At 49.9% G+C, this 9,390-nt stretch overlaps 1 protein-coding gene across 13 annotated transcripts in view; it reads right to left on the minus strand.

The window, feature by feature from the left end:
• Positions 1 to 9,390, minus strand: part of XPO4 (exportin 4) — a 103,061-nt gene that overhangs the window by 35,648 nt on the left and 58,023 nt on the right. For 7 of the 13 annotated variants that reach the window (XM_084981208.1, XM_084981205.1, XM_084981203.1 and 4 more), the window contains 3 exons: positions 5,007 to 5,119; positions 932 to 1,089; positions 537 to 711 (listed from right to left, as the gene is read on the minus strand). In XM_084981208.1, coding sequence (XP_084837334.1) covers positions 537 to 711; positions 932 to 1,089; positions 5,007 to 5,119 — 446 coding nt within the window. The remainder of the gene's footprint in view (positions 1 to 536; positions 712 to 931; positions 1,090 to 5,006; positions 5,120 to 9,390) is intronic. The other 6 variants (XM_084981209.1, XM_084981210.1, XM_084981213.1 and 3 more) reach the window with 1 other exon arrangement.

Genomic DNA, 9,390 nt, shown 5'->3' on the forward strand with positions numbered 1-9,390 from the left:
TGTGTTGTCAAGGAGTTTAGTGCACGTTTTCGAAATTAAATATAAAACCTGGAAGGTAAGCATTTACAAAACTGTGCCAAAAAATGCCTTTAGTACTGACTGTAACTGGTCTTAATGTAAATTAAAATTTCTCCAAACATATTATTAAACCACAGCACCAGGAAAAAAGTTGAAGAGCACAGTCTGATCAAAATAAGCAGTTACAATCGTTGAAGACAAATTATATCTATGCACGTTCGAGGTAAGCCCAAGATTTTTAAATGCTCCAAAAAATTACATGTAATGACCAGCATACCAACCCTTGAACTTCAACAAGCTCTCATCACAATGTTTAACATGAAGACCGCACTCCATTGCCTACACGCAGGTCCTCAACCATCTCAGCTGAAAACCCTGAGACCAGCACAATTTGGTCTCCTCAAGTGACTCTCATCCACAGATTTTCAACAGCCAGGCACAGATGCCGTGTCACCTGCACACGGACTGCGAGCGGCTCCGGAGGCAGACCCGAGCCCGCGAGGCGCGCGGCCACTCACCACTTCCTCCAGCGCCGCGCTGCGCCCGAAGGAGCAGGTGAGGTGCGTGAGGCAGTTCACAAAGGACGAGAACAGCTCACTGGGAATGGCCGTCAAAACGCTCCGCGGGAACACGGTCACCAGGTTGCTGATGATGCTGGAGATCCCCACCGCTTCAGAGTCTTCTATCTCGATCCTGCAACCCAGGCCAGGCGCATGCTTAGCGCAGCGGAAGCACCCCGTTTCCAACCTTCCAACAGCGCCACCCGCTCCCAACTTCCAAGGGCGCACGCAGAGCACGCACGGCCCTCTCGACACTTCAAAGAGAAAGCGGGGAGTCCCCGGTGTCTTCCTTCCTCCCCGTTGATCCCCCAGGAGAAGGGCGGCTCCCTCGGCTGCGAGGCCGGCACACCTACCCGTTGATGGTGTTCAGCAGCCCCTCGATGAAGTGTGCCAGGTAGTCAACCTGGGACCCTTCGTCAGGGAAGATGGGCCCGTGAAGAGACGCCAGCTGGGCGAGGCACTGCAGGGAGTCCTGGGCCATGTCAGAATCTTCTCTGATCTTCCGATGTACCTGTTCGAAAGAATGACTCTTCTGTAAGGGTCACACACCTACTGTGCCAAACGAGGTAGGAGAAGTCACTGTGGCTGATTACTCCTAGAAAATGAATTTCCAAGTTAAACCAAACGTGAGAAGGGTCCTTCCGTCCACTTTATGTTCTAGGCCTGGCCTTGAAACATGTATCAATTAATTTTTAGCCGAGGGCTACCTACATTTTGAAAATTGAACCGTGTCCAGCATGTGATGACAAAGAGAGAAACAGATGCCGGACAGCCAGACACACTGCCTCTTCTAAAAACAGCAGTGCCGACAGTTATCCGTATTATGCGAGCTATGCCTCGCTGCAGCTTCCTGCTAAAGTTAGCAGAGCGCAGGCAGGAGCGTATAGACGCTGCTTCAGGGAAGCACACAGCTCCATGCAGAAACCGACAGGCCCCTCAATCCCTAGAAATTCGTTCACGCGAACAACATACCAACAGCGTCTTACAGACGGCCCGTGATTTGTTAGACTCTCATTTTATCCTGCATCACTGCTGTGAATAAACGCTAAAAATTTTAACTTATACTTGGACTCTCTTTAAAGCTCATCTAGAATGTTTCAGTGAGGTAACAGGGATCTGAAACGCCTGGTGCACAGTGATCTGATGACGGAAATGCTCGCGAAAGGCTGCTCCCTAACCCCCAGGGGCCTTAATACTCTCGGAGTCACCGTCGGACAAACACGGACACACAAGAACGCAGAGGTGAGGACCTAGCTTAATATACCGAAATCTGCTGCGGCCACTGCCTACTTTCCACAAGCATCTGACTTCTCCAGGCACTCTTTTCCTACACAAATCTCTCTGCTTGCTGAATGCCACACAATCGAAACACTGAGTCCTCTGTCTGGGGTTATATCCACCCTGCTCTGCAAATCTTTTATAGATGACTTGAGGTCAGACTGTTTCTCAAGTATTCGTGGGCACTGTGCTGGGACACAGGGACCAGAACTCAGTCACTGGCTGATTCCATTCATCTTTAATCTCAAACACCTTGAGGTTCCAAGGAATTTAAAACATACCTTCTTATGTGGTTGGGAAAAACAAATCGAGGAATAATAATATTTCTAGACACGTGACAGTTATACCAACTGCACGTTCTGAGGACCGTCAATGAGCTGCACTAGGAGACAGAGCTGAGGCTGCCTCGGGGAGCGTGGCCTGCAGAGCCAGGAGCTTCAGCTGCCCACTCCCTGGTCTGGAAAAACACAAATGTTTTTGACACATATCCTCCATTAGGTTTACACAAATCCACATACCCACACGGATTCAAGAAGCGAGCCACTTTATTCCTCAGCTCCTCATCTAAAACCGAAACCACACTGCCCCTGGCCTGTGCTTTAACCTCAGCAACATTTGAAAGCGCCGGAGACAAAGCAACCCGGGACACACGGGGCTGCTTCTAAGCCTCAAGCAAACGGCTGCGGATCCCGATCCGGGTCCAGGCGTGGGGAACCAGAGGAAAGAGTCCACACGGATTATGCAATGAGACAGGGTCAGATAAGACACTGTGCTCAGAGCCTGACTTCACACACAAATCAACGATTAATTCCTCCATGACAGAGTGGCCCTCTGACCTCCTGCCACTACAAAGGAGTGCCAACACGTCTGACCATGTCTCACAAATTAACAACGGAGTTCACCCCCCGCGTAGGCCACGAAGCAAGGGACGAAGAAAACCAGGCCTGACAGAGCACCCGGGAGGTGAGCGGAGAAGCAGGACATGCAACTCGGACAAAGAGTCAAGAGGAGCACGAGCCCCGCCGGGACGTGCCGGATCCAAGATGTTTGTGGGCGCCCGGCGAGCGCTGGGATTACGCGCCCTGGACACTGGAGCAGCCTGGGCCGAATATAGCCGAGGAGTCATCGGTGCAGGAGGGCGCCGGGCGGGCTGCGAGGAGGAGCCCGGGGAGCGGACACGGCCTGCGAGCCGAGACGGCAGCGCTAACGGGTACGAGCGAGCAGCGCAGGAAAAGACATAAGTAAGATCGGGATCGAGCAGCCGGCCAGCCTGTGGGTCTTCCGACACCTAATGGAGAAAAGAAAACTCGAGAAGTCGCCAGCGTGCAAGGGGCAGAAGGCTGCCGCAAGGCGCCCGCGCTCAGACGGGTCGCGTCCAGATCCCGAAGCCAAGACACAGCCCATGCCTGTCAGCCGCTCAAACCCAGAGGAAAACCGCTTCCAAGAGGCACTGCGTCCACACGACTGACAGTCAACTTGATAAAAACAGAAGGATTAGCCACCGCCGTTTTTCTAACAAATAACAAAATGAAAATTGCTTATAAACGCAGAGATGAAGGCAACAAGCCATACACACGAAGCTGTTAAACCACAACGTGAAAAGGGTTAACTCTCCCACTGAGGCGTTATCTGCATGTGGGGTTCTCAGCTGACAGGAGCAGCTGTCCCGCGTCTAGACAGCTGTTCAGACTGGGGGAGCCGTTTCCAGTCCTGCCAGCGCGGTTTTCACCTTTTCAGAAGCTGCTGGAACAGCCCAATGAGTCACACAAAGAACTGAACTCGGACACAGAGCAAAACAATTTCTGTCAGGGAGGCAGGCGAGAGAAGGTTAAGATGGAGTTACAATTGTCTTTGATACGGCTAACCTCTCTAGCCATCACTTCCTGGACCTCAAGCGGCAGATGCAAGGCCATAGTCAGTTTGAACATTTGCACAGGAAACATCTTCAGGTACAGCTCGGGGCGTTTTGTTCTAGCCATCTCACACGTGCACGGTATTTTAAATGCTGTAAAAAGTTGTAAAATGTTGTAAAAAGGAAGGCTGCGGTAAGGCTGGGGAATAATATCTTCAAAACAAATAAAAAGGTAAACTATACTTAACGGTTGGGATTAAGCAAAACAGCTTTCTTTTCTCCTCTTTAATCGGTCTTTATTGGGAGTTCTGTCCCAGACATTACATCTAACTGACCTGTGTGCCAGTCCCATACCTACAAACCAGCATCCAAAACACACACACACACACCCACACACCCACGTATTTTTCCCAGCATCTGACTCCCACACTGGGGCCTCTAGGCTGACACGGGAGCACATTCCTTACTTCTTAATATTGAGCAGATAATAAAACAGGACGAGTCACAGTTATAGCTGAAATAAGTACTCCCCCGTGACACTAACTTAGCCCATGACTGGCAACCAGGACACAAAAAAGCAAGCTGCCCTAGAACAGCGGCTCGGCGAAGGCGGCCCCGGCAGCTCGGAGGCTCTAAAACCCTGCCAGCTTGTCAGCAAGGCTGGAGCTCTGCTCTCGGTCCTAAGGAGGCAGCACGTGCCTTTCTGGCCTCTCTGTCACACGCGCACTACGTGCCTGTCGCACAGCAGCCAGCGTGCGCGGGAGCGGATGTGAGAGGCTGTCTTCTGTCACGCCAGACCTTAGAGAGATTTGCAAAAACGTAAAAACACTGCCACTCTTCTCACTAAACCTTTTGTTTTCAAAAATACAGCTATTTGTTCACTGAAATGTTATTTATGTCCATCTGTAATGGTTTGGTATTGCTATTTTTCAGTGAATAAATAATTCTTTAAAGTTCTCAATTTGAATTTTTAATATGGTAAATATTAATTAGCTATAACCCCACATCGACAAAAGCTCTTCGAGGTCCTCAATGATTTTTAAGGGTATAAAAGGGTCCTGAGTCAAAAAAGCTTGAGCCCTGCAACATTAAACTCTTCATAAACATATAAAATTTTTATAAATCAGCAAAAGCACTCCCATACAGTCTGTGTTTAAGCAGATACACCAAACAGAAGAGAAGGCTTAAGGGGGGAAAGGCACCCTGTCTCCTTTTACTTAAGAAAAATACCAAAGCACGCGGTTTCTCCCGGGGCACGTGCGGGGGCCTTCCCCAGGGGAGGGGAAGGCAGGACTTACGGTAAAGAAAAGCTCCATGACCCTGCTGTCCAGGAGGGCCTCCCGCCAGGACTCCGTTGGCTTCAGAAGCACATTTTGTGAGGATTCAAACATGGCTATATAATGTCTGCCCAGTTATCTGGTGTCAAGGTCAACCACAATAACATTCGTACTTTGTCTAAAGTTTAAGCATATCCTATATACAACAGGAGCCATCCAGAAAGAATGTAATGGAAACAGTGCAAGCGTCTCCACATACGGTACATAATTCATGCCGGAAGCGCAGGAAGAAAAGGCATCAGGGGCTGGAAAAACAATGAACAGTTTCTTTGTCATTATATGTCACGCTGCAGGGACAGACACACTCTGGTAGAGATCTGAACGGTGGCAACGGAAGCCAACACACCAAAGCAAAACATGCCGAAACGTATGCAAAAAGACTCAACGTCTACGCGTCCATCCCGTCGTTTCCCCAGCCCCACCTTATAACAGCTAAAACCACTTACACAAAGTGTGAGCTGCATATAGTCAACTTGGAAAAAAATACATCATTTTCCCAAAGAAATACATTTCCTGGGAAACAAAGAAGACAACAGGAAGAGCAAATACACATCACCCGGAGCAGAGGACCCCCCCCCCCCACCCGTCCCATTCCGCAGCAGAGCGTCCACTCCCCCCGCAGAGAAATGAGCGGTTTGCATGAGGCTCTGCCACGCTCGTTGACAACCCCCAGACTGGACGCCAAGGTTAGGACGCGCAGAGGTCACCTTAAGCTGCTTCCAAGACAAGGCGCGCCTTGCTGAGGGGCTGTGACCACCGCGCGGCTGCAGGTGCTCGTGACAACGCGTCTGGGACCCCCACGCAGCAAGCAAGGTGCGAGGAAGTGAGGCCGCCGGCCACACCGCTGCCCCAACCCCCAGCTGAAGGACACTGACCAGGCCATGTTCCCAACACACAACAAGAAGTCTCAGCAACAGTCACCCGGAACCACTGCTTGCAAAACTTAGACAGGAGTTCAAACGCCACACTTCCGTGAAAGCCCAAATCATTAACGGAGAACATTAAAGGCTGGGACCATGCCGAGGAAACCTTCTCATAAGACTACTGCTTGGAATTCCCTGCTGCTGCGGGGGGTGCTCTCGCTGCAGCTGCTCAGGTCCCTGCTATGGTGCCAGTTCGATCCCTGGCCCAGAAACGTCTATATGCCACAAGCGCCTTTTAAGTTCCTAACGCTGCTTAGTGTCTGCAGAGAAAGGAGGGGCACCGAGAGTCCCCCAGGAAAGAAGCCACTGCTTGTTTCTGAAAAATCCCTCCACGTTCCGAGACACCATCAGACTGGCGAACACGGGCGAACCCCCATCGGTTCCTCTCGTCTCACGTCCTCCCCCGCTCCGCCCCGAGAGGCGGGGGAGCAGGCCCTGCGGGGCTCAGTCCACAAGGGCGACCTGCTTCCTTCCTGACTCGGGACACCCACGCCTTGGGAACCGAGTCTCTAGAAGGGCCACCCTCTCACGAGGCACCGATTTGGTGCCCGGCTGTTGGCAGGGAGCTCCCCACCGGACACGTGGTGTACGGATCCAACACGGGGTCTTTCTGCCGTGGTCTCGAACCAGGGGCGGGACTGAAAAGTCTGTGGGGAAATTTTCTGACGCCCGGGATGTGTCTCCCAGCCGTCGGGGGTGGAGGAACGGAGGCGAAACAATAAACCCACAGCTCCTGTCAATTCTGTTTTTGAGCATCTTCGGAATTTTCCACAATAAAAGCCCAGGGCACAGAAAACGAGGATGAGGTGCCAGCACACGCCATGAAGCACCTATAAAAGTTTTGTACGTCACAAACATATCCCACTTACTCTTCTCCAGCGTCACTCCCTTCACGCTCAATGTCCAGCTTTATGAATTAAAGGCAACTGCAGGGCATATAAATTGTTTGGTAATGAGAGTATTTATTAAATTCTTACACCAAGTACTATGCTGAGTAAAGAAACACGAAAAAACTATGACTATCTACATTTTTAAGGAGCCGCGATTTGACATTAAAAGGGTAATAAATTGTCTGCTGGCCATTCGAGTCTAACAAAATATGTGTACAACTGCTAAACATTTTCAGTCAGAAAAATAACAGAACTTCTTAATACATCACATGCTCAAGGTGTCATGATTTACTTTCAAATTAGGTGGAAGTGAGACAGATTCACCGGACCGTCGTAAAACAGCGTCTCCCAGCAGATCACCTGTCGGTCGCAGGGCCGTGCACCTGCCCCCAGGTGAGGCAGGCATGGAGCCCCAGCATCCCACTCCACCCAGGCCCAGAGGGCAGCACTGAGGCAGTATGTGTGGGTTTATCCAGTCCTGCAAAGTGCACGGTCTCATTTCAGAGAGTGAGAAGCTGCCTTCTGACCAAGCCCACCAGCGCCAACACAGCAAGGGGCTCATCAGGGAGTGAGGCGGTGACGGCAAAGATTGGCAAGTGTTACAAAAGGCAACTGGACCTAAGCCAAGATCCCTGTTTAATTCTTTCTTCTTTCATTTAATTACAAAAAGTAATAAATGCTTGTAGATATCAGTACTTACACTGAGAAAAGAGAAAGATACAAGTTTGAGAGAAGGCTTTTTTCCAGATGTGAAAAGGAATGAAATGCAATTGCTCACCTAAACATCAGGTTCAGAATAATCCTCAAAAAAAAATTTTTTTTTAATTTGTAGCCCCTCTTGATCTGGGTTGGTTTTAAACATACTGTTCCTAGCGCCCCGTCCGCATGGCCAAATTTCCTTAGAAAGCTGATGACCAGCAAAGTTTTAGAATCTTCACTCTTTACGTGATGCTAACAGCTCAAGGGGATTTGTGAGGTTGCTATCCGTCACCTATCAGAAAATACTTTTCCCCAGGATAACTTTTATGCTCCCTGACTCCAAACCTGGACAGTATTTCTATTGCTGGCATGTCATCTGCCTATTAAGACAGGTCACTGGTACCACACCTCGCGAAGAGGTCGTGCTGGGTGCTCCTGGAAGAATCACTCCGCAGCAGTGCTGGCCGTCCCACCTCCTCTGCTACCAGTCGGCCAGCACCGGCACCCAACGCCAGGTTTTCATAAGAACAATGCACACAAGCTCCTGTTCGTACAAGCCACAACCGTACAACTCATACTCTCGCTACTAAAAGGACGTGTAATTATGCTCAAAATCATTAATAAAAACTTAAAAATAGCAGAAAGAATAGCATAACAGTGAATGGAGTACCTTTTTAAGAATCATGCTATTCCAGGAGTTCCTGTCGTGGCATAGTGGTTAACGAATCCAACTAGGAACCCTGAGGTTGCGGGTTCAATCCCTGGCCTTGCTCATTGGGTTAAGGATGTGGCATTGCTGTGTCTGTGGTGTAGGCCGGTGGCTATAGCTCCAATTCAACCCCTAGCCTGGGAACCTCCATATGCCACAGGAGTGGCCCTAGAAAAGGCAAAAGACAAAAAGACAAAAAAAAAAAAAAAAAAAAATCATGCTATTCCGACAAGAAATACGTGTTTAGTTGGCGCATTATTCCTGTGAAACCCTTGCAGTTGCTGCCTCTACAGAGAGACTATGAGGGCCCTTCTTGTTGCCGGAAATATTACTAAGAGTGTGCGTGTGTCACTTTCCACTGAGAAAACCAGAGAGAGAAGCACATCGCGCTGTGAACGGACCAGTCGCACAGACCTAAACCGCATCAGTGCCTTCAAAACAGCGTAAAGAATGAGAGCAATTCCCCTTTTCCTTTGGTATTACCAATAACCTAATGCCTTGTCTACCTCCGTGTAAGGGACACCCAAACATCCCTTCTCCTCAGATGACCCTTAGAGCAGGACACCTGGAAACAGCCGAGGCTGTCACTAGAACGCAGGTGTCCAGCCCCTGCCTCCGAGGACACCAGGCCTCAGAGATTTACGGCTGAAATAAAGCAGAACCTGCTCTTCCACTTTGCGGCCTCTCTTCTTGCCCTTCTGACTGCGACCACCACAGCCCTGCTCGCCAGGATTCCAAAAGCTCCCCTTTTCTCAAGTCTTGTTTCACAACCTATAATTCTCTCAAAGCCTAGACTACCGTGTACAAAGGTTCGTCACGTTCCTCCTTTCCGGACAGCCAAAATTAACTTTCCCCCCAAAATAGTCTTAACAGCAATAGGCTCACAATAGGTCCCTTTTTAAGTTCCCGAGGCTTCAGGTTACAACACTGCTTAAACAGCCGGGCTGTCCTAACAGCCACACTGCGCTGCTTTCTCTCTTTTACCCAAGTAGAAAAGGGACGACAGTGAGGGGACCATTTACCAACTGGTCGGTGATTACACGCCTGTCAGGTCTCAGGAGTCCCCAGACCACAGCAGACGGATCCTCTTAAACCACAACCATTCCCTCGAAGTCAAAGCAGAC

Source organism: Sus scrofa, chromosome 11 (assembly GCF_054392235.1).
Source record: "Sus scrofa isolate SSC_HxYL_T2T_F1_AM1 chromosome 11, Sscrofa_HxYL_maternal_Yorkshire_Landrace_v2.0, whole genome shotgun sequence".
Taxonomy (NCBI): domain Eukaryota; kingdom Metazoa; phylum Chordata; class Mammalia; order Artiodactyla; family Suidae; genus Sus; species Sus scrofa.